The sequence below is a fragment of the Rana temporaria genome, chromosome 1 (assembly GCF_905171775.1).
Source record: "Rana temporaria chromosome 1, aRanTem1.1, whole genome shotgun sequence".
In the NCBI taxonomy this organism is placed as follows: Eukaryota; Metazoa; Chordata; class Amphibia; order Anura; family Ranidae; genus Rana; species Rana temporaria.
The window spans coordinates 405,630,285-405,654,978 of record NC_053489.1 but is presented as its reverse complement, the minus strand read 5'-3'; the positions used below and the strand labels follow the sequence as shown (position 1 = coordinate 405,654,978).

Here is a 24,694-nt window from a genome sequence, read left to right as displayed (position 1 = left end):
TGAATGGCGGCAGTCTGTGTGCTGATTAGAAGCACGTGTAGGCAGTACGGCACACAAAGGCTCCATCATGCTTAGCCCATCCTTGTAATATACACCAGTGAGTCTGAGGCAGCACAGCTCCTTATGGCTTCAGAGGCTGTGCCGCAAGTCACCGGGTCAGTCAGGAGGGAAGCTCCTAACGTGCGGCTACTTTGTAATTATTAAACCAACACCTTACAATTAGCGTGTTGTAAAAAGAAAACGCTTTCCCCACGGCACCATCTTGTTTGCCCACAAGGGTTACAGTGTAGCCGGCAAAATAATTTATTGTGTTATATTGTTAAAATAAAAAAATGCATACGTGAAGACTAAGCTTAACCGAGCAGCGACTACAAAATAAAAAACGGCGTATAACCAATATAGACACCTAATAAACAAAGCTTCCCTCAAGACACAAAATGGCGCCCGCGCCACCTCCTCGTTTTCTTTATGCGCCCGTACACTAGCCATGAGTAATATCGTTCTATCGCCAGTCATATACATCCAATGGCAGTACAATACGATTTCCCGCCCTCACCGGTTTCGTATAGCCAATAGCAATGTAATAACTGTCTCCCGCCCTCACCACCTCCGTTCAGCCAATGATTAGAACGCCTCCGCCCGCGCTACAATGGCGCCTCGGTACTAGCAGAGACCACTTATTTTCGGGGGTGGGGGGGATTTACCACTTAAACTATAGCGGATAACGGGTTTTACAATAGTAAAAACAAAATAAAATAAAATAAATTATATAAAGTAATTTCTTTCGCCACCCGGATTTCTGACGATACAATATGTAGAGAACAATGAGGCGAGAGTGGAAACGGAAGTAGATGGTACAGTCCGCCGTGGTGATGAATTATTCATAGAGTGGGCGAGGCTACACTGCGCTATATAAGGAGGAGCCCAGCAGTCATTGCGCACTCTGCATTGCTGTTCTCTATTCGGTGTACTTGGACAAGGTAATGTGTAATGGCGTTTGGGTAGATAGGGGAAAAAGATAGTGACTAGGCGGTTTCGGCCTGTGAGTGTGTTTTGTACGGGAATCGGTTTTGCGGTCACCTCCTAATGTACCGTGTGCTGTATGGTGGTAGTATGAGGCGTCGCCTCTTTGTGTAGCCGGGGAGCGGGGCGCCCTGAGGGAGAATAACTATTTAGAAGCCACGCTATTCTGGCTGCCCCTCCCTACCGCTTTCCAAGCGGTTATCGGTGGTGACTGGAATGGGGAGGGGCTGTGCAGACCAATGACGCAAGCTGTTCGGCGGCCATTTTGTGGGTGAACACGTTGTAGTGACCGGCCGGCGCCATTTTGTCTCCGCAGATCTCATCATGTCGTCTGACGAAGGAAAACTTTTTGTTGGAGGTCTGAGCTTTGATACCAATGAGCAGAGTCTGGAGCAAGTGTTCTGCAAATACGGACAAATCTCTGAGGGTGAGTTTGTAGGAAGATATGCTTTAATCAGTTAAATATTTCCGTAAGTGGCTGAGCTTTAATGTCTCTTCTGTGCTATTTTATTTTTTTCCCCAGTGGTTGTGGTGAAGGATCGGGAGACTAAGAGATCGCGTGGCTTTGGGTTTGTCACTTTTGATAATCCAGATGATGCGAAAGAAGCCATGCAAGCCATGAATGGAATGGTGAGATTTTCTTTCAAAATATCAAACCTGTTGTGTTGCTTTATGCAGATTGTTAAATCAAGAGCATAAATTATAAGGCATTTAAACATCACATATATATAGAATATATCGAGGCTCTGGAGGAAAGTTGTATGTGTGTAGCATGCTCCTATGCTTTTTAGGAAGATTTTATTTATATATATATATATATATATATATATATATATATATATATTTCTGTTAACAAAGGAATGTTTGCTGCTTGATCTTACAGTTTATCAATGTATCTTAATGTATAAGTGTGGCCCTGCATATACTGTACAACCATTTAAGGGTTAATGTGTAATGTTTTGAAGCTTTAGGGATTATAGAAATCACTTTTCCCTTGCATTTGCAGTCTGAAATTATTGAAGTGCGCTTTTGTTAATGCAAATTTATATATATATATTTTTTTTTTTTAGTCTGTGGATGGACGTCAGATTCGAGTTGATCAGGCTGGAAAGTCCCCAAGTGACAGGAGAGGAGGCTACAGAGGTGGCTCATCTGGAGGAGGAAGAGGGTTCTTCCGTGGAGGTAGAGACCGTGGTATATTTTGTTAGAAATATTTGGCCTTAAAGTGCATGTATACCCAGTGAATTGACAGTCTCAGTACACAGGGATGAAATCCATCGCCCTACTTTAAACACATGTATATCTTCCCCCTTTATTCTCGACTTCTTGCATCGTCTAAAGATTTTTTACTTCCTTATTCTGCAGTGCTTATTGCAGGAAAGGTGCACACATCCCTTCTCCATATAGGCAAGGATTTGGCAGAGCTCTCCTGTGAATCGTACAGCACTCTGCTAATCTATAGCAATCTCCCACAACAAAAATTAACTGACACCCATCTTGGTGAATTTGTCAGGTTATCAGGATGATAATGGAGCTTAAAAGCAGAAAGCCACAGGGCAAGTGCTTTAAGTAGCTAGAACTGCAGCTATGTGCCCAGCTCAAATTTTGTGAATCAGGTTTACATCCAAAGTAAACACAATTGTCAGTGTGGGTGCTATTATAAATTGGCTGTAAGTTGGTCAGTTTAAATCACAGCTCTGCAAGTCTGCCTATGTGAGGGGGCGTGTTCCTTGCCTCAAATCGGCTGTCTCAGTGTATGGCAAGAACTCCCCCTGCTGGAACAGGAAAATAAAATTCTAACATGATTGCTTTCTAAATGGTCTATATAATGCTGAAGACAGCAGATATGCATGAAACTGTGTAGGGAGATTTGTTTTAACCCTGTTTATCATGAGGCTGTTTACTTCACTGGGTAAATGTGGTTTTACTACATCCACTTTAAGATGGCTTTAGGGTTAGTAAGATTTCAAAGCGCACATCTACCTACAATGCCACAAAACATGGTCAACATGGATTTTTCTGTACAGACAACCTTACTGTAAGACCCCTTTCAAACTGGAGAAAATGCTTCCCCGTGTGAAGGCTCGAGTGCTTTTGCACTGGAGCGGTGCGCTTGCAGGACCTTAGAAAACATCCTGTAAGCAGCTATTTTGCAGCAGTGTACTGCTCCTGCCCATTGCCTTGGGCACTGCTGCCGAAGCACCTGCAAAGTGCTTCGGCGGCAGCGCTTTTCTGGTTCCTTTAACCCTTCTGCTGCTAGCAGGGTTAATGCTTCCCACTAGCAGTTGTAAAGTGCTGCTACACTAGTAGTGCTCTGCCTGTGCTGTGAAACTGCTCCTAGGGCTTGTTTACACTTAAAACTACATTTCTAACACAAATGCTCCTAGAGCATTTAATAAAAAAAAATGCTTCCCAAATACCCTATGGGCAGTTTTGCAGCATTAAAGGGTTTTACAACCACTTTATGCAGGAAAAGCTTATCTCCTAAACCTGCATGGTTTAGGAGATATCCATTGCATGTGCCAATTTCATTGGGGCAAACATGCAATGACATGTGCTGGCAGCTCGGTGTTCATGTGCTGGAGTGACATAATTGCAGCTCCTGCCAATCTCCGCACCAGAGCCGCAGTAACCCCTGGGAGTGGTACGAGGGCCTCTGAGTTGGCACATAATGACCTAGTATATGCTATTCATACTAGCTCATTATGCCTTTTTAAACCCCCCCCCCCCCCTACATCGGGTTTACAACCACTTTAAGGCATGTTAAAACCACTGCACAAATGCCTATTCCAATATAATAACTTGGCTGGTATTAAAGTGGTATAGGTTTGTTTTTTTGAATAGCTCACTTTCTGTTCCTCAGTAAGCTTGCCCCATCCCCCATGGGGGGGGGGGGGGTTAGTCAGCCAGAACAGCAGCTTATTGAGGAACAGGAAGTGAGAACTTCAGACGGAAGGGAAATATAAATAAAAATGGAAATCGACAATGCACTAGCTTAAAGGCACCCATTTGTGAAAAACTAACATTTAACACGCCGCTATTGCATGCAAAGCATTTGTGAAGACTTGCAGCTTCAAAAGCTTCCTGACTTGACCATGCTTAAATTTTGAAGTAGTGCTTCATATTTTGATAACATCACTGTGCTGTCTATTGTATCTTGTGGGTAGGAGTTTACTGCTCTCAAACACCTGGTTTTAATGCCAGTGTACTTGCTATAAGGCATGTTAAACTTCACAGGCAACTGGGTGGTCACCTACTGCATTGTAAATATGTGTATTGCACACAATTTAAACATGAGCTTTGGTCTTTGGTTCTAGAATTGTCTGCCACTCCGATCAGCAATACTTTAAGTGTGATGCAGTCCCTAGTTATGTGGGGGTGGGTTGGGGCAGTGCTTCACATCAGTGTGCAAACTAGTATAAATTGCCCAAGCAATCATGAGCTGGAACACTACATCCATTGTGAATGGAGTTTAAAATGAGCAAGAGGCTGTAATGGCTCATTTACTTACCCTTGCTTTTAACACACATTAATGGCTAGTTTATCGGTTGGTTTTCACAGCTCCATGAGCTGCAGACTGTCCGTCGCAGCTCTTCTCGCTTAATGGAGTGCTGAGCCAGGGAGGGGGCAGCCATCTGTCAGCGGCTTCTAACAGGTTTCAGGCACCTGGCAGAACCAGACTCCATGGTTGTGATGTAGTGCTTGGGGACTCTGAAGAAAAACAGGGCCATAGCATACAAGACATTGTGATCCCTAGAAGTACAGCCAAATGAGATTTGGCTACACTTTTTAACGAGTGTTTGATTTTCCCATTGTATGAAACCATAATCGGACAATCGATATGCCACAGCTTACTTTTTCCCTGGGTATGGTGGCTGTGCATTCAGGCTGAGAAATGCAGTGTCCTTGTCGCTTTGCAAACGGAAAAGGAAGTAAGACTTGCATGTCTTACTGTTCCATAAATGCTATTGAGTGTCTTATGGCTATGAGCCAGGTATTCTCAGTAGCCTGGCTTCAGGACTTGGCCCCTTACAAGTGTCTTCTCAGGGGATGTTTTTTTTAATAAAGCAAACCAGTAAATACAATCTTGCCCAATCCAATAATGGTACCTGCTCTTGAAAGGGGGGGGGAAATGTATGAAAATGGCACATGCTTTTGTTTGACTTTCTGCTGCTAAAAAAAGTAACACATTTTTGTGGTTAAGGTGGAGGTGATCGTGGTTATGGAAGCAACCGATTTGACTCCAGGGGTGGCGGCTATGGTGGTGGATCTCGGGATTATTATGGCAGGTAATTTTATTTTTATTTTTTTTGTGGGAAAAATAAAATGCCTTGCACTTGCTATGTATTTACATTTTATTTTTTTACTATTAGTGGCAGAAGTCAAGGAGGTTATGGGGATCGCTCAGGAGGAAGCTCCTACAGAGACGGCTTTGACAACTACAGTAAGTTGTGGCAGAGGGGTGTGATGTGAGGATTTTTTTTAGGGGAGGGGGTGGGGTTTTCTACTCTAGTGGTATCTGGGTTTGCTTGTAAATCTCCAGCAGCCTAACAAATGCATGTTTATAAGGCTTAAATCTACAATCAATATTAGCAGTGGGACTATGTGGGTTGGGGTTAAATGCTGGGATCTGACAACTGCTTCAAGTGTCTTTACAACTGTGCCTGCTTCTTGTCCTCAGCCTCAAACGAGTAAAATACCTTCCTGACTCAAGATCGTCCTTCCAATGGCTGTATTTATAAAGATTTTTGGAGCTTCGCTGAATCAATAATGTGTAGTATGTCAACTTGTGTTCACTTTTTTTATATAAATTTGGTTAATCTTGACAGCCTCACTGGTAGAATGTGAACGGCTGTTCAGAGGGCGTTATCCTTCGGGTACGTTTACTTTTTGTTTCATACTGCTGTTCTGAGGCTGATACATGAAGCTCTTATTTGTAAATGAGCAGATTCATGCTGCAGGAAATGGCTTTGCTCAGCAAATGGGGTGATGCTTCTGCATTCGCATCCCTGTAAATGGGTATGCCTCCTACTACAGCGTGGTCTTACTAGATCTCTTGCTGTTATGTAAATAGTCATGGGATTGAAACCGTGAGCTTATTTTGAGCTCTTATTGTTTAAAAATACTTTGTTTTTTTTTTTGTGTGAGGTAGTGCAGAGCCTGGGAGTGTGCTGCAAATGACAGCTGTACCACCTTTGATATAACTAAAGTGAACAAATGGATCTGTCACAAGACGTTCTTAAAATGTTTGTTTGTATTGTCCTTTTTTTATACAAATATTTCATTTGAATACTGTACTGAAGTGGTTACAGAATTGTATTTACTTTCTTTTTGGCTTCACGAAGCCTATTAAAAGACAGTCTGAAAGAAACTTGCTCCTGAAATTACCTTTTGCACAACACTGAAGTGGGACTTCACATAGCTGGGGGGGGGGGGCAAGCTTTAGTCGCCTTACCCAGAAGTACTTGTAAGGGACTGCATGGTAAAAACACAACAAACTGTAGGAAAGTATCTTAACAATGGGTTCTATTGCAGTGTTATGCAAAGTCTGGTTTAAAAAGGGTGCAATAGAACCCTGTTTTTTGTAATATCATGAAGTATTGTACAGTTTTCCACATATTAAGTGGGGAGGGGGAAATGTGATTCAGCAAATTTACTCCTGTTGAGTTTCAGTTTTTCAAATCTGGAAACTGCTTAAAATTTTAGTTTGGATTTTCTTTAAATTTAATGGGCAGTACACAAGGTTAACATGTGCACTTCTTTTTTTTTTTTTTTTTTGCATATTTTTATACTTTTGTTTCAGGGTTTTTTTTCTTGGAGGGTCCTGTCACAAAGCAAGTGTGGTTAAACTTTATAGTGCTTTGTCAAACTGATATTACTTGTGTTCTCTTAAATGTAATATTGGTGCTTCAGTGTGTGTGGTGTCTTGTGCAGGGTTACAAGCCCTGCACTTGACCTGCTTCTGCAGGCTGAAGATCTTAAAAGTAATCTGTCCAAGAGGTGTCCCCCCCCTCCCTTTAGCAGCTGTATGTGTAAACAAATATCCTGCTATTCAGTCTGTATTCACAGCAGGTAACAAGGTATTGCAAAACCTTGAACAGACCAACACTTGCTGGTTGCTGAATGAAAACGGTTTTGTTATTTTTACTGTCTCATTTACCAAAGATGAGAATGTATATTCTGAATCTAAAAGACATGAAGCTAATCCTATTGCTCTAAACAGCAAGTCCCAGTGTCTGCCATAGGTCTGATGCTTCAGTCTGTTGCATTGTCAGCCCCTTTAAATAAAACACTTCTATTTTAAATAGCTTGTGAGCTAGTACTGAAAATGACCACTTACGAGTTGACCCCTCGAATTTAAACCAACTCCACCAAAAAGCTTTCCAAAACCCTTTCAACTTCATAAAATCTGTCAGGTTACATCTCACAATACTTATTCCTCTAACAACCCCTGGAAGTGAGTAAATCTTGACTGCAATAATTTGCCGGATCTAATCCTTTACCACTCTCCACCAGACATTTGGCATTTTGCATGCCTACATTTTTGTAAAAATGGGACATTTTTGAATATTTTCTGCAGAAAGGTTACTTGTGGCTCAAATCTTGTCTTGAAAGGGAAATGTAGGCTGCCATTGCGGACTATGAAAAATGGTTGCCGATCTTCAATACAAACATTCTACAGTGTAGTCAATCCTTGATTAGCATACTTGTTTTCATTTTATGACTTCAAGTGTTGAGACTAAATCGGCTTGATAGAGAAGCAGGTAGCAATTATAGGCTGGGTACACATGCATGTGATTTGGGTAGAAATTGCACCACATTCCTATTCAAATCGTGGGAATTCTTTGCAGTGTGCTTTGAGCCCATTCATTTTATTTGATGCACTGAATTTGGGATGTATGGGTGTTCCAACCATGCAGTCTGATTCTTTCATGATGCCTTTTGCAATCTGTATATACAACCTACCCACTGTTTTGCAGCATCATTAATTTTAACACTCACACGAGTACAATGCTGGGAAAAGCTCAGTATTGTTTCTGCGCCACATATGTGAACTGGGAGCTTACAAAGTAGATCATAAATGGCAGCCCCTATTCCTAATATGAATAAATCTGAAATGAGATTTGGGTCTCCCAAGTTATGTAACTTGTCATGTCCAACCTTCTAGCCTGCACTGAATATGTAGCTTCTGTTGACCTGTCTGCATTATAGTATAGTTGTGCCATATATAAGCATAGATTCTAATTTTGTAGCCAGCGAAAGCAATGTTGGTACAATACTGTTACCTTCTGAGAATCCTCTAAGTACAGAAGCGGCAGTTTCCTTCGAGAAGTCAAGTGTTGTGCATCCTGTGGAGCCTGACGAAAGCTGCTCATGGCTAGTTCATTTTCGGAATTAGTCCGGTAGTTTGAGGTAACTCTTTTGCTCATGTCCACATCCCTCTTCCTCCAAGCTCATATTGTGCCTGTGATACATCTAAAGTTAGATTGCTCACTGATCTTGGTACTGGTGTGCTCTTACAATATAATTGGCAAGCATTCCTTGGTTATTTAGCAGTCCGATTCCATCTAGCATATCCCCAGAATATGTCCAACCATGTGGTTGCTTTTCTTAACATGCCCCTAAGCAAGCTACATGTTAATGGTTCTACCTGCCAAAGAATTTATAATGCTATAGAATTTATTCAAAACGATCAAGACTTGCAAGCCACACTGCAAGGCCAGGTAGGCGACCATTGGTTCAGTAATGCAGCTTCCCATGTCACCTCTGCGCTAATGGGGTGGGGGATCTTCCTGGCTTTGGAGTGTCACAAGGTCAGCTTGTATACCATTTTAATTACTTTTGGCAGGTGAGAGTTCATACATGTATTTTTGCAATTTCCAGTTTGCCTGGGGCTTCACTTCAAAGAAAACAAAATGCCTTCAGCTGCAAACCAGACTTAAAAAGCCCCACCCTTAGATATCTTCATTTTTGGGGGGAAAAATGGCATCCATTTTAAAATTGTGTTCTTGTTTCAGGATGACCATGAGGGCTAAGCTTTCTGGTGCTGGTGGATTGCTGTTTGTACAGTATTGTGTGACTTCTATAAATGGAATCGTAGGTAAGTTGGCCTAGTTGGAGTGTTCAAACTTCAAGTGTTTTATACCCCCTTTGAATGTGTGACTTGGTTACATATGCTGCAAGATTACCAGCTTTTTAGGTTTTCTTTCACACCTAGTGATTTGGGATTGTGGGTGGTTCTGCAATTCCAAATCGGCAGTTGGATGCAATTCATTTTCAATGACTACTAAATGTGGTGTAGTTATTGCCTTGGAAATTGTGGCAAACCAGTGAAAAGCTTGTTTCTCAAAAGCATTGCACAATATTTTGCTGCAGTTGCAGCATTAAATCGCAGCAAAGCTGCTTTGCATTTAGGTGCCGTTAAAAATAGGAGTAACACACATGCTGTGTTGAAATTGCTGCAATTCTGCCCACAAACCCAAATCATGAATGTCAATGAAACCCCGGAGCTCAGTGATCACCTGACTGCTAATTGGTCAGCTTTCAAGTGGAACACTAAGACCCCTTTCACACTGATCCACCCATAGTGTCGGCAGTAAAGCAGTGCTTTTTACCGCTGACACTGGGCAGTTTCGTGGCATATTTCAAAGGTGGCTATTAGCAGGGGTTAAATTGCTCCCTGCAAGCAAAGAGGGTTAAAACTGCCCGTAATGCACTGCTGAAGCAGCGCATTGTGGGCGGTATAGCTGCGCTGTCCCATTGATTCCAATGGACAGCAGCAGTGTGGAGGAGCAGTATACACACCGCTCCAAAGATGCAGCTAGCAGGACTCTTACCATCCTGCTAGCGCAACGCTCCAGTGTGAAAGCCCTCAGGCTTTCACAGTGGAGCATCTTGAGGGTGGATTGCAGTCACTATTTGTAATGCTATAGCGCCTGCAATATGCCCTTGGTGTGAAAGGGGTCTAAAGAATTTGAGCTAAAGTGAAAGCTGAGGGAGTAGTCCTCCGTACAGGTACGTCCACTTTAAGATGCCCAGCCGTGGGTCGGGAGCGCGCCACCGGGACCTGCAGACTGATCAATGCCCGTGTCCTGCGATCGGGGGAGAGGTGAGTAAACCTTCCCCATTCTTCCTGTGGCCTTCAGTGATTGTTTGTTCCCTGTGTTAGGGAACGACTATCAGTGACGACACAGTAAGAACACTCCCTTAAAACACTTAATCCCTACAGCACCCCTTCACTGCCAGTGTAATTTTCACAGTAATCGGTGCATTTTCACAGCACTTTTCGCTGTGAAAATGACTGGTCCCAAAAATGTGTAAGTGTCTGCCATAATGTCGCAGTCACAAAAAAGATAGCTGCCATTAGTAGTAAAAAATTAAAAATGCCATAACTATCCCTTTGTGCAAAAGTTATAGCGTTTACAAACGTTTGTTTGCATATTTTTTGGTAAAAAAAAGTAACATATCGGCCTAAACTGAGGAATTATATATATATATATATATATATATATATATATATATATATATATATATTATTTTTTTTTGGGGGGGGGGGGGGGGGGATATTCGAATTGGCCACTACTGGTAGGCAAGTGTTACTGTTGGGTGAAAATGGGTTGCAGCCATCTAATGACCAGTACAACATGTATACAATTTAAGTGTTTTCAAGTTCCAATCCAGATTAAAGTTGGAAAGCGCTTCTAAGAAAGCTGAAACTTTAACATGTGTAAATGAATGCTGACTTAACTTTATTTTTTATTTTTTTTTCTTCCCCCCCCCCCCCCCCCCCTAGGTGCTGAAGGAAGTAGAATGTTTTCTTAAATTGTAATAATAAAACACTTTTTTATGAAGACTTTACTTTGTACTCATTGTGTTATTGCTTCAGGCACATATGTCCTGAAATGGGACATCTAAAACATCATTGATTTGGGTTTCTGACATGGGTGCTCTGGAAGCCCTAATGCGGGCACTTTGACCCTGTTATTTGAACTAGTTTGGTCTTGTGTGCCAGAGCTTTTGCTAATCTCTCAATGGCACTCTGAGTATGTGCAGGGCTGAATGCATTTAATTCTTGACCTTGGGTTTGCTTGTCAACTAAAATAAAAGCCACTCGGATGGCAACTGTATGCTTAAATATGAACTACATCAAGACCACAATGCATATACAGGTGCATCGTTTTAAATATAAAATATCAGTTTATTGCAGGAATTCAATTAAAAAAGGACTCGTATATTTTGTAGATGCATTGGTATGATTTCAAGCATTTCTTTTAATTTCATTGCTTGCAGCTAGCTAGTGAGAACACAATTTAATATCTCAGAAAATTAGTGTGGTATGAAAGCCCAGGTTGCTTTGATGTGGCTTTCAGCTCATCTGCTTTGTTGGGTTTGGTGTCGCCTTCCTCTTGACAATACACCACATTCTCTATGGCAGGTGTGCCTAACCAGAGGCCCGCAGGGCCCTCTGATGTGGCCCATGACCACCTGTGTAATTGGCCTTATGTCAATATGGGCATACCTGTTCTGCAGTGGTTGCCTGCCCTGAACCATAGACTTCTATTGGTGTAAAAGGGAAAATCTGCGCTAAACCCTATAAAACTAAATAATTAACAAGTGAAAAAATGTGTTTGCAAATGATTAAGATGGTAAAATACAAATTGAAGTGACTAAAAAAAAATCGGTCCATAAGTGTAACAGTGCGCTACCACAAATATCCAAAGTGGTGTGAATGTGTAGCTTCACAATTGCAACAGAATGACAACTTGTCTGTAGGTAAGAGTTTCTTTGAACAGAAAATAAGGCAATCACCGCCGCTTACCAAATCTGTTGGATCTCAGGTAATGGATCAAAAAGGCATGTCAGAACACCATCCAGATAAAGATCAGCATCTGAGGTTTCCAATGAAGGTGCAGATGTGTCCTGTCCGTGCTATGCAAAACTCTTTTCAATGAATTTTACACATCAAATGGATATCCAGACTTGCTCACCTTACCAGTATTGTTAATAGGGGCAGAAAGAGGCTTTATGGTGCAGTTTGTTTGGAACTTTTTTGCTTTTATGTTCTGATTTGGAGCAATAAAATCTTTTTAAACGAACTGCACCATTGAAGCCTTTCTCTTTCTGCCCCTATTATCTAAACTTGCTCACCATACCGGTATTCTTAATGGGGCAGAAAGAGAGAGGCTTCATGGTGCAGTTCGTTTAAAAAGATTTTATTGCTCCAAATCAGAACATAAAAGCAAAAAAGTTCCAAACAAACCACCATAAAGCCTCTTTCTGCCCCTATTAACAATACCGGTATGGTGAGCAAGTTTAATGAATTTTGCACATCAAATAGATATCTAAAGAGTTTTGCCTAGCACAGGTGGGATATCTGCACCTTCATTGGAAACCTCAGATGCTGATCAACATCTGGCTGGTGTTCTGACATGCGTTTTTTTTTTTTTTTAATTACCTGAGATCCAACACATTTGGTAAGTGGCAGTGATTGCCGTATTTTCTTTAAAAATAAACTCTTACCTGCAGAACAATTTGTCATTCTGTTGTAATTGTTGATACTGGGAATTGTTAAACTACTCCATTTTTTTTTTTTTTTTGGATCCCCAATTTCTTGTTTAGCACGTATCTATTATAGATATTCTCTCATTTAAGGATTTTCCTTCTCTGGATATTAATGTGGTAGCGCACTATTTCATAGACTTCTATTACCGGCGAGTTTGGTGGGAATGCCACTCACCCACTTATGGCCTGCAACAGGTTACCAAGTCGAGCTGGCTCTTTAAAAGGTTGGGCACCCCTGCGCTATGGGGTTTAGGTTGGGTGGGTTTGCTGGCTAATCGAGCATATTGATACCATGATCATTAAACCAGGAACTTTTGGCAGTGTGGGCAGGGGCTAAGCTGTCCTGGAAAATGAAACCATCTCCATAAAGCTGGTCAGAGGGAAGCATGAAAAGTGATCTAGACTATCTTTGGAGAGGGCTGCGCTGACTCTAAACGTGATAAAACAGACCAACAAATGACTTAATTGTCAAGGACTGGGATCTTTATTTCCACATTGAATGCAACATTTTACACTCTGTAGGAAGAGTGGCGAGGCACTGAATCCAAGTTGAGTGAGGTCAGTGACATTTCCAGTTCATGATAGTTTGGGAAGCCATGTCTGCTGGCATTTGTCACATAAACGTCATTTGCACCACACAAGGTATCACCATGAATGTTGCAGTGATGGGAATAACACTAGACCTCTAAAAATGTGCAGGGTACCTGTTAACTGATTAACGACCGCCGTATGTATATGTACAGGCAGATGGGCATACATGTACGTCTCTGACTTTCCAGGGGTCCGATCAGGACCCCCCCGGTAAATGCGGCGGTCTGTTCTTCCGTGGGAGCAATCCGGGATGAGGGGGCGGCTATTTGTTTCTAGCCACCCCCCTCACGATCGCTCCCAGCGAATCGGCTTCCTCCTCTGCCTGAACTGTAAACACAGGCAAGGAGGAAGTGATGTCATCTCGTCCGGAGCCAGAGGAGAGAAGACATCTGTACAGTGAGTTGAACCAACAGCACACCAACACAGTACACACAGGCACATATCACCCCTGTCAGTGTCACCGATTGCAGTGATCATTTATTTTCTGATCACTGCATTTAGTGTCATTTGTCAGAAAAAAGTGTTAGGGCAGTTGGCTTTAGATCCAGGATAGCCCCCTACCCCCCCACCTAATAAAGGTTTAACCCCTTGATCACCACCCTAGCTTTTTTTTTTTTTTTTTGAGGTTCGCCGCCAGGTTTCTTTAGCGTTAGGTATCCCCATAAATAAAGGTTTTAACCCCTGATTGCCCTAGAGTTAACCCTTTCACCAGTGATAACCATATAAGTGCCACTGGTGACGCAGGTTAGTTATTTTAGGTTCGCCACCAGGTTTTTAGAAAGCGTCAGGTACCCCCATATATTACCTAAATAAGGCTTAAACCCCCCCTGATTGCCCCCTAGTTAACCCTTTCACCAGTGATCACCGTATAAGTTTCTCTTTCGTTCATAGACGGACACAGCCTTCTTTGCATTAGGGTTATGCTTCTTCCTACCAGGAGATTTAGGCAGAATTTTACAGCACTTAAGGTGTTAACCTTTCCTTCATGCCGCTCCTCCCAGGGGGCGTGGCTCCCCAGGCATATCCCACACCCTGCTCTAGCAGCCCTCAGTCTTTTTCTGCCTAACGACAGGAGAGTCAGGCGCTCTCTGGAGTCCTGTACTCTGGAGTTTTTTTTCTTGCGATTTTTCTCGCTTTTATTTTGTTCCTGCATTTTTGAATTCTGTGATTCTTCCATCAACAGCCGACTGGGTGACAGGCTGGGTCCTCGACTCTTGTAGTCCCTGTAGTTTACTGTGCTGTGAGGTGGGTTTTTTTGTGTGGCTATTTGCTGTGTCACCGTCTTTTTAAATGCTGTGCTACGGCCGCCATTTTGCCGGAGCCACGCTCTTTGTAGCTCGGCGGACATTTTCTTGTGGTCCTATACTGTTTTCTCTTTCGTTCATAGACGGACACAGCCTTCATTGACCTTAGGGTTATGCTTCTTCCTACCAGGAGATTTAGGCAGAATTCTACAGCACTTAAGGTGTTAAAAACTTTCCTTCATGCTGCTCCTCCCAGGGGGCGTGGCTCCCCCAGGCATAACCCACACCCTGCTTTAGCAGCCTCAGTTTGTTTTCTGCCTAACGACAGGAGGTCAAGGCTATCTCTGGAGTTCCTGGACTCTGGAGTTTTTTTCTGGCGATTTTTCTCGCTTTTTTTATTATTTTGTTCCTGCATTTTTGAATCCTGCGATTCTTCTATCAACAGCCGACTGGGTGACAGGCTGGGTCCTCGACTCTTGTAGTCCCCCCATGTTCGGCCTTCGAGCGTGTGCCGGCCCTCAGCTCAGCTTTGGGACGTCCACGACAGGCCCCATTGCTCCAGGGGCGGCCGGGGAACTTTGGTTCTAGGGCACACATATGACCGGTCTCTATGGCTTTGTCACAGTGTGTCTGGCCGACAGCCATGCCGTTTACGGACGTTGGTTCTGTCTGGGATACCTCCAGCCGGGTCAGCACATCAGAGCACACCTGAGGTTTTTCAGCTCCCTCTGCAGCTGGGTGGGGTGGTGAATACCGGGGGCCCCCATGCTCTGCAATAGCAGCAAGGAGGTGACCAGTGGGGTTTTTTTTGTCCTGCCTTGCAGGGTGGGTGACTCAGCGCTGACACTATGGAACTCAAGCTATGCCTGAGTTAACCCTTAACGCCCCTCCCCCTGCCACATCTGTTATGTTGGCTGTCCTGGGTTTCTTGCCAGGTTTGAAGCAGCTAGTGCCCGGATGGGGGGTAAAAAAGCGCCCCCTCCCTGAAGCCTGCTTCTGGGGATGACACAGAATCGCTGTTTTTTTCTGGTTCTGTTATGTCAGAGGCTGCGGGTTTTAACCCTTATGGATAGTGAGGATGACTCTGCTGCAGTCAGTTGCTGGCAAGAATTTGTTGGAGCTCTTGTTTCTGCGGTGCGTGAGGCTCTAAAAATTGAGGATGTGGCGGAGACACCTCCGTGTCAGTACCAGCAGACTACCACGCATCGCTGAAGTGTTTCCTTGTGTTCCTTATTTGGACTATATGTTATACAAGGAATGGGATGCACCGCAAAAAGTTTGTCAAAAAACTTTGCAACCCGTTACCCCCTTGAGGGGGGCTTTAAAAAAAAAAAAAAAAAAAAAAGTAGGTCTCTCCTCCGCCAGTGGACCCCCCTGTGTCCAGACTGCGCAAGGCCACCACATTGCCTGTGGAAGGGGCTCCTGCATTTCAGGATCCCGCTGATAGGAGAGTGGAGGCCGTGGCCCGCTCCCTATTCACGGTGGTGGGTTCGGCGGTGAGGCCGGCTCTGGCCGGGGCCCTGGCAGGCCCCGACTAAAAGGGCGAAGCTCCTGCTGCAGGAGCTGGAAGAAGGACCTCTAAGGTGGCCTTGGTGATCACCGTTAAGGGTGAACGGTCCTTTTGGGTCTTCCCTGACTGGCATCATTGAGGATGCCACAGGTGGTAAGCGCATGCTGTTCCCACGGTTTGGGAAGGGCTAGGGACCTCGCCCTGTGCAAGGACCCTCCTTGCCTACCTCCGAGCGTTTTTTCGCTCGCCCTGTGCGGTGGGGGTAGGTCTACATGGTGCTTGAATCCCCGCTGCGGGGTAGCAGCGCACCGGATACCGCATGCCTAACAAGTCTGCGGACATACCTGCTTCCGCCTGAAGGTCTGCTCCCGCCCGTGTCTCGGGTGGGAGACTGGCTTCGCATTGCGAAGTGTTTTCCTTGGGGTACAAGATTGAGTTTCTCTCTTGTCTGCCAAACAGGTTTTTTCCCTCCGGCTTCTGGCCTCCTCCGGTTCGCCGGTTGACTCCGTCAGGGGCTGTCCTGGATCTTCTGGTCAGGGGAGTGATTGTGCCAGTTCCCTCGTTGGAACGGTCTCGGGGTTTTACTCCATTCTGTTTGTGTCCCCATGGAGGATGGAGCCCGGTCGATCCTGGGCCTCAAGTCCCTCGTTTTGTTTTGTCAGGTTTTTCTGGCATCCTTGGATGTCATGAACGTGTACCTGCATATCCTCAAACCACCAGAGATTCTGTGCTTTGCGGTCGGGGGGGACCATTTTCAATGGTGTCCTTCCCATTCGGCGGGTTTTCGCCAAGGTGCTCGTACCGATACTGGCCCGGCTGTGACAGCGGGGGTTTGTTATCATGGGATGTCTGGACGACATTCTCCTACGAGCTTCTTCGAGCTCTGCATTGGTGGAGCCGTGTCTATCACGTGTCAGGCTCTCCGAGTGTTCGGCTGGTTTCTGGATTGTCCTGAAATCAGGGTTGATTCCGTCTCAGGGATACCTGAGACTGGTCCTGGATTCCTCCGGGGCGGGAGTGTTTTTCTCCTAGCGGAAAAACTTCAGACTCTGCTATCTGCTGTGCAGCAGTTGCCGACCCAGAAGCGGTCATCTCTGCGATTCTGCAGGAAGGTTCTGGGTCAGTTGGTAGCCTCTTTCGAGGCGGTTCCGTATGCCCAATTCCACGCCAGGGTACAACGGAGGGAACTGCTGTCACGATGGGACTAGCTTCCGTCATCTCTGGATTACCAGATTCAGTTGAGTCATCTGATCATGTCTCCCCTGGTATGGTGGCTGGCGTTTCCGGTGCTTCGGGCCGGAAAGTCATTTTTCTGCAGGCCACTGGACAGTGGTCACGACGGATGCCAGCCTCTCCGGTTGGGGAGGGGCGCTTGGGGCACCCAGTCAGCCCAGGGGCACTGGACTCAGGTGGAGTCCTGCCTACTGATCAACGTTCTGGAGCTCCGAGCAATCAAGCTTTGCCTTACCAGGTGGTCCCTGGATCTACAGGGCCGACCGGTCAGGATCCTGTCCGATAACACCACGTCCGTGGCGTAGGTTGATCATCAGGGAGGCACACGGAGTTCTGTTGCAGCGACGGGGGTCGCGCGCATCCTTTCGGTGGGCCGAAGGGTCCGTTCCGGCTCTATCGGCCGGGTACATTCCGGGAATACGGAATTGGCTAGCCGACTACCTAAGTCGCACTGCACTGGGCCAAGGAGAGTGGTCTCTCCACCCGCAGGTGTTTCGGGGTCTGTGCCGAAAGTGGGGCACTCCGGACGTGGACCTTCTAGCGTCCCGTCTCTATATCGGTAGGTGCCACGGTTCGTGGCCAGGTTTAAGGACCCGTGGGCGGACGCGTCAGGCGCGTTGGTGGCTCCTTGGGGTCGCTGTCGCCTACTTTACACCTTCCCTCCTCGGAAGCTTCTTCCTCGCCTGCTGCGCAGAGTAGAAGCTGTAGGGATTCTATCGGTCCTGATTGCCCCAGATTGGCCGCGTCGCTTCTGGTACGCGGACCAGGTGCGTCTGCTGGCAGACGCCCCCTAGCGTCTTCCCCTGGGAATTGATTTTCTGTTACAGGGTCCAATCTTCCACCCTGTTTCACAGCCACCGGCCTTAGCGGCGTGGCTGTTGAGAGCCAGGGGCTTAAGGACCGAGGCCTATTGGGCTCGGTGGTCTCTACCGTGCTGCCTGCACGGAGGTCTACCTCACGTAGGTTTTTTCCTCATACATGGAAGGCCTACTTCTCTGTGTGTGGGGAGATGAACTGGCACTCTCGTACATGCGTTGTGTACAGGATTCTGCTGTCTTTGCAGCAGGGAGTGGTTCAGGCTCTCGCCTTACGTACGGTTAGGAGCCAGATTTCTGCTCTGGCTGTTTTTTACTTGCAGCGACCCTTGGCATAGCACTCCTGGGTGCGTGCGTTGGGTCAGGGGGTCTGGCAGGTGGCCCCTCCGGTGCGCCCTCCATTACCCCCATGGGACTTGAATTTAGTCCTTTCAGTGCTTCGGGATGCTCCCTTTGAGGACATTCGGGAGGTTTTTTGTTTTATTGTCACAAAAGGTGATTTTATTTCTGGTAGCAATTACCTCGATCAGACGGGTGTCTGTTCTGGTGGCCTTGTCTTGCAAGGCTCCCTGCTTGGTCATCCGTAAGGATGAGGTGGTGCTGCGGCCGCAGCCGTTTTTCTCCCTAAGGTCGTTTCGGCTTTTCACTTGGATGTGGACATTGTTCTTCCATCCTTGTGTCCTCAGCCGAAGAACCCGAAGGAGGCCACTTTACATTCTTTGGATGTGGTTCGGGCCCTTCGAGTTTACTTGTCGGCGACAGCTCCGTTCCGGATGTCGGACTCGCTGTTCGTGTCTGTGTCCGGTCCCAGTAAGGGCCTGGCAGTTTCGTCGGCCACCATTTCCAGGTGGATCCGACGGATTGTGCTTCAGGCCTATGCCCTGAAGGGCGGGCGCTCCCCTTTCGGGTCATGGCGCATTCGACCAGGGCGATCGGGGCCTCTTGGGCTTTCCGACACCAAGCCTCTGTGTTACTGGTGTGTAAGGCTGCGACCTGGTCGTCGGTCCACGCTTTTTCAAAGTTTTATATGGTGGATGTGAGTGCATCTTCGGATGCCTCCATTGGCCGCAGGGTGTTACAGGCGGCAGTTTAAGGTTGGAGTTCCTCCGTTGAGTAACTCCGGTTTTTGTTTGGGGTGTAACCTGTTTTTGCTGTGTTATTCCCACCCCTCGAATTTTTTTGACACTGCTTGGGGACGTCCCTAAGGTCAATGAAGGCTGTGTCCGTCTATGAACGAAAGAGAAAAAAGGATTTTTGTACTCGCCGTAAAATCCATTTCTCTGAGTTCATAGACGGACACAGCACCCACCCCTCCTTTGTTTGTACTGCTTGTTACGAACTGAGGCTGCTAAAGCAGGGTGTGGGTTATGCCTGGGGGAGCCACGCCCCCTGGGAGGAGCGGCATGAAGGAAAGTTTTTAACACCTTAAGTGCTGTAGAATTCTGCCTAAATCTCCTGGTAGGAAGAAGCATAACCCTAAGGTCAATGAAGGCTGTGTCCGTCTATGAACTCAGAGAAATGGATTTTACGGCGAGTACAAAAATCCTTTTTTCTCAGCATTTGGCGGCCATCTTGCTTTTTCGTTTGGCCTCGTGTGACAGATTCGCGGTCTTTTGCAGCGCCAAAGCAGAGGAGAAGACAGACGCAGCGCTGCACGGCTCTCAGCACACCTTGTCCTTCACAGACCGCGCTGCACCGGGAGGGGTGGTGAGTCCCAGGGGCCCCCATACTCTGTTCTAGCGGCCAGGAGGTGACCAGTGTTTTTTTTTTTTTTTTTCCTGCTTTGGCAGTAGGGGTTACACAGCGCTGGCACTATGGAGCCTGAACCGGGTACTCCCTCCCCAGCAATGCCTAAGTTAACCCTTGATGCCCCTTCCCCTGCCACATCTGTTGAGGCAATGTCGGCTGTCCTGGAGTCCTTTCTTGCCAAGTTTGAAGCAGCTAGTGCCCGGATGGGGGGTAAAAAGCGCCTGCTTCTGGGGATGTCTGCAACAGAATCTTACAATGCTATTGCTGCTTCTGGTTCTGTAATGTCAGAGGATGCGGGCTTAACCCACATGGACAGTGAGGATGACTGCTGCAGAGTCAGCTGCTGACAAGGAATTTGTTTGAGCTCTTATTTCTGCGGTGCGTGAGACTCTAAAAATTGAGGATGTGGCGGAGACACCAGCCGTGTCAGTCCCTTTTGGGTTCCGCAAACCGCTACGCACCGCTAAATTGTTTCCTTGTGTTCCTTATTTGGTCAATATGTTATACAAGGAATGGGATACACCGCAAAAGTTTTTTTACTGTTCCAAAAAACTTTGCAACCCGTTACCCCCTTGAGGAGGAATTCTTAAAGAAGTGGGTCTCTCCTCCGTCAGTGGACCCTCCCGTGTCCAGACTGAGCAAGGCCACCACGTTGCCTGTGGAAACGGCTCCTGCATTTAAGGATCCAGCTGATAGGAGAGTAGAGGCCGTGGCCCGCTCCCTATTCATGTTGGTGGGTTCGGCGGTGAGGCCGGCTCTGGCCGGGGCCCTGGTGGCACAGACCCTGACTGAAAGGGCGAAGCTCCTGCTACAGGAGCTGGAAGACCGGGGCGCTCCCGAGTCCTCTACGGACCTGGCTGAACAATTGGTTCAGGGTCTAAAATTTCTCTGCGAGGCGGCCATGGATGCGATACCTTTTGCTTTCCAGGGATTCCGTCTACGCAGTGGTTTTGCGCCGCCTTGTGTTGCTGAAATGCTGGTCGGCTGACCAGTCCTCTAAAAAGGCTTTGGTGGATTTGCCCTTTTGGGGCGAAAGCTTTTTGGGGCTTCCCTGGATGACATTAAAGCGGTTGTAAACCCGCATCAATTTAATATTTTTTTCTCCTGTAAGGCAAAAGTCATAATGAGCTAATATGCACCGCATATTAGCTCATTATGAAATACTTACCTCGGAACGAGGTGTGTAGCACTTACCTGGTCCACACCGTGTGAGATTTCGGGTATCGCCGCTCCAGCGCTGTGATTGGCTGGAGATTTAAAACTCTGCAAGGTCCGGCGGCTGCCGGTCCTTTCGCCGTAGATCCCCGCGGCGCATTGCGAGGGGAATATCTCCTAAACCGTGCAGGTTTAGGAGATATTCTCCTTACCTACAGGTAAGCCTTATTATAGGCTTACCTGTAGGTAAAAGTAAAAAAAGTGGGTTTACAACCACTTTAAGGATGCCACGGGTGGTAAGAGCACGCTGCTCCCACAGTCTGGGAGGGGTAAGAAACCTCGCCGCAAGCAAGGCCCTACCTTTACTACCCCTATGTGTTTTTTTAGTGGGCCGAGCATGGCGGGAAAGGGTCCGCAAGGTGCTAAAGCCCCCGCTGCAGGGCAGAAGCGCACCTGGTTCCGCAAGCCCAACAAGCCTGCTTCCGCATGAAGGTCTGCCCCCGCCCGTGCCGACGACTTTGCGGATCGGTGGAAATCTCTTCTATCCGACCGTTGGGTTTGCTAGGTGGTTGCCTCGGGGTACAAGAAAGTTTCTCTCTTGTCCCCCAAACAGATTTTTTTTCCCTCCAGCTTGTCAGCTGGCCCTGTCCAGGGCTGTCCAGGATCTTCTGGACAGGGGGGTAATTGGGCCGGTTCCCTCGCAGGAACGGTTTCAGGGGTTTTACGCCATTCTGTTCGTGGTCCCCAAGAAGGAAGGGGTTCGCCCTATCCTGGACCTCAAGGCCCTCAATTGCATTGTCAAGGTGCTAAAATTCAGGATGGAGTCGGTTCGATCGATCATATGGACCCTCCACCAGGGGGACATCATGGACGCATACCTGCATGTTCCCATTTGCACAAGACACCAAAGGTATCTGCGTTTTGCGATCGGAGAAGACCACTTTCAATTTGTGGCCCTCCCGTTCGGTCTGGCTTCGGCACCGCGGGTTTTCACCAAGGTGCTCGCCCCGATACTAGCCCTGCTGACGCAGCGAAGGATCGATATCGTGGGATATCTGGAAGACATTCTCCTGAGAGCTCCCTCAGGCTCAGAGTTAGGGGAGGACATGTCTATCACGTGTCAGACTCCAAGAGTTTGGCTGGCTTCTGAATCTCCAGAAGTCAGTGTTGGTTCCGTCCCAGCAACTGGAACACCTGGGTCTAGTCTTGGATTCGGTGGAGGCTAGAGTGTTCCTCCCGTCGGAAAGACTAAAGGCCCTGCAATCTGCGGTAAGGCAGTTGTCGACCCGAAAGTGGTCATCCCTTTGCTTCTGCATGAGAGTTCTGGGCCTGATGGTGGCCTTCGAGGCGGTTCCGTATGCCCAATTCCACACCAGGGAACTACAGAAAGAGATTGTCACATTGGGACAAGGTCCCATCATCTCTGGATTACCAGTTTCGGTTGAGCCATCTGGCCAAGTCTTCCCTGGCGTGGTGGCTGACGTCTCCGGTACTTCGGTCCGGGAAGTCTTTTCTACCGTGCCGCTGGACAGTGGTCACGACGGATGCCAGCCTCTCCGGCTGGGGGGGAGTTTGGGGCACCCAGTCAGCCCAGGGGCGCTGGACTCAGGAACAGTTCCACCTGCCGATCAATGTTCTGGAGCTCCGAGCAATCAAGCTGTGGCTTGCCAGGTGGTCCCTGGAGCTGCAGGACCGTCCGGTCAGGATCGAGTCTGACGGGGCGTGGCGTGGCTAAGTAATGGCGGTGTAGAGTCTCACGCGCTCCTCAGCCCGACTAGACCGGTCTGATCCGATGGGAACCCCAGCCTGCATGTAGGGGCAGTCAGGTTAAGAGACACTGAGACCTGGGATGAAGAAAGCGGGGCCAAAATTACCTTGTACGAGCGCACGGAAGGATTCCCCACAGTCGTCCCAGCCGGAGATCCAGAAGTTATTCCCCCTAACACGATCAGGCACAGTCAGACAACGTGAGACGGTGTCACGTGACGTAGTGCCAGCCAAAGAGACGGACGCTCCGGCTGCTCCCCTCTACTGTCTACGATGATAACCTCCGGAGGTAAGAGCGAGGGGGGGTAGCAGTGTCAGGGGGGAGAGGAGAGGTTGATTACCAAGGCTTGTGAAGGAGAACGTGAATCGGAATTGAGCATTCTAAAAGCCATGCTGCAGGCTCTCCCCACTCGGGCAGATATGGAATCGCTGGTAAAGCGTCTGAAGGAATCTCACTGTAAAGATCTGGACATTGTCCGGGGGGAGGTCCAGCAGCTAACAGATAAGTTGGATACGGATGAATTATTGCTGGCACGCCTGGATGAACGTATAACGTGCTTAGAACAGAATTATATGTTGAAACCCCCCCAGGTGGATTCCTTACAGTTACAGTTGTGGCTGGAGGAAATGGAGGATCGTAATAGGCGCAAAAATTTAAGGTTTAGAGGGGTCACCGAAAGTGTGGAGAAAGATGCACTACATGCATTTATATTGGCGGTATGTTGTCAGCTGGCCACTGCACCTCTGAGCCAGGTCTTCGAATTTGAGAGACTTCATAGGTCACTGGGTCCCCGTTCATCGAACTTGAATAGGCCCAGAGATGTAATTTGTTGCTTCCATCGTTTTACACATAAGGAACTGATTAGTCGGAAAGCATGGGAAGCAGGAGAGATTGTCTTTGAAGGAGCCCAGATAAAAGTCATCCCAGATTTATCTTGGGCTACTTTATAACGTAGAGCTATGTTGCGCCCACTTTTGGATAAAATAAGGGAGGAGGGGGGGACTAATCGTTGGGGATACCCGATCTCTCTAACAATAAAGAAGGAAACGCGGACAATAAATGTACAGCTGTTTTCGGATCTCCCCGATGTGTTTAAATTTCTAGGAATTGACCCAATTGAAGTACCTTATTGGCTGCAATATCTAGCTGGGCCAAGAAGTGTTAAAAGATAATAAGAATGGATCAGGAAAAGAAGAGACTAAGAGCTATAGAAGAGGAGGGACTGTAGGGGGGGAAAGTTGTTTGGGGGACAGAAGCTGAATTGATTTGCACCCCCCCCCCCAGGGTTTTTTTTTTCTCTCTCCCCCTCTTCTGCCCCCTCCCCAAGACTTTTCTCCTGTTTCTCTTCCCCCCCCTTTTTTTTTTAAACCCCCCCCCCGTGGGGACCGGATTTTTTTTTTGTATTTTTTTTTCCCTTCCAACTTATGCTTGTGGTGGGTTATGAAAAGACACATTGTATAATTTAGTTGATGGTTCTGATAATATCTAAATGCAGAGTTTTTTTTTTTTTTTCTCTCTCTCTGGGGTGATCTCCCCTCATGATTTTTTTTTTTTTTTTTGGTCTTTAGTGTGTGTAGAATGTATAGAGAGTTTTATCACAGTGGTTATATAGGTTAAGACACAATAAGAGCACTGAGTAGTGTGATTAATAGATCAGGTCACTGAAAATAGGATAGGGGATTAGTGTGATAGATTGCTTTAGTTATTATTTAGCTAATTTTTCTTCGCTCTTCTCTCCCACAAAGAGGGGGGGAAGGGACGAATTTATTTACCTATTTATATAATTATCTATTTATTGTTCACAGAAAGGTCACAGGAGTATATGGTATAGGCACTGCTAGAGTGCCTGAAAACACTTTCACTGGGGATACTTCTCTAAAAAAATATAAAGGGGAAGTATGTTTTTTTTTTTTTTTTTTTTGGATGGTACCACTGGAGCAGTGGATGGGAGGGGTGGGAAGCTGGAAGCCGGGGGGGGGGGGGTCGTACGAGAGGGAGGAGGGAGGAGGGAGGTGAGGGCTTGGGGGGGGGGGGGTATACAGTC

At 46.7% G+C, this 24,694-nt stretch overlaps 1 protein-coding gene across 3 annotated transcripts; it reads left to right on the top strand.

Annotated features, from left to right (window-relative positions):
- The first annotated feature begins 871 nt into the window (after positions 1-871).
- On the top strand, positions 872-10,881 carry LOC120913657 (cold-inducible RNA-binding protein B-like). Of its 3 annotated transcripts, XR_005743558.1 has the most exons (8): positions 872-980; positions 1,340-1,450; positions 1,547-1,653; positions 2,094-2,205; positions 5,228-5,312; positions 5,397-5,467; positions 9,042-9,124; positions 10,817-10,881. XR_005743558.1 is itself a non-coding variant. In XM_040323793.1 (7 exons), the coding sequence occupies exons 2-7, from the start codon at positions 1,348-1,350 to the stop codon at positions 9,044-9,046; spliced, it is 483 nt and encodes a 160-aa protein (XP_040179727.1). In that variant the 5' UTR covers positions 872-980; positions 1,340-1,347; the 3' UTR covers positions 9,047-9,454. The 3 variants fall into 3 exon arrangements, 2 of the variants coding, with proteins under 2 accessions (XP_040179727.1, XP_040179719.1); XM_040323793.1 differs by lacking the exon at positions 10,817-10,881 and having other exon boundaries at positions 9,042-9,454; XM_040323785.1 differs by lacking the exons at positions 9,042-9,124; positions 10,817-10,881 and adding an exon at positions 5,705-6,394 and having other exon boundaries at positions 873-980.
- The last annotated feature ends 13,813 nt before the right edge of the window (positions 10,882-24,694 follow it).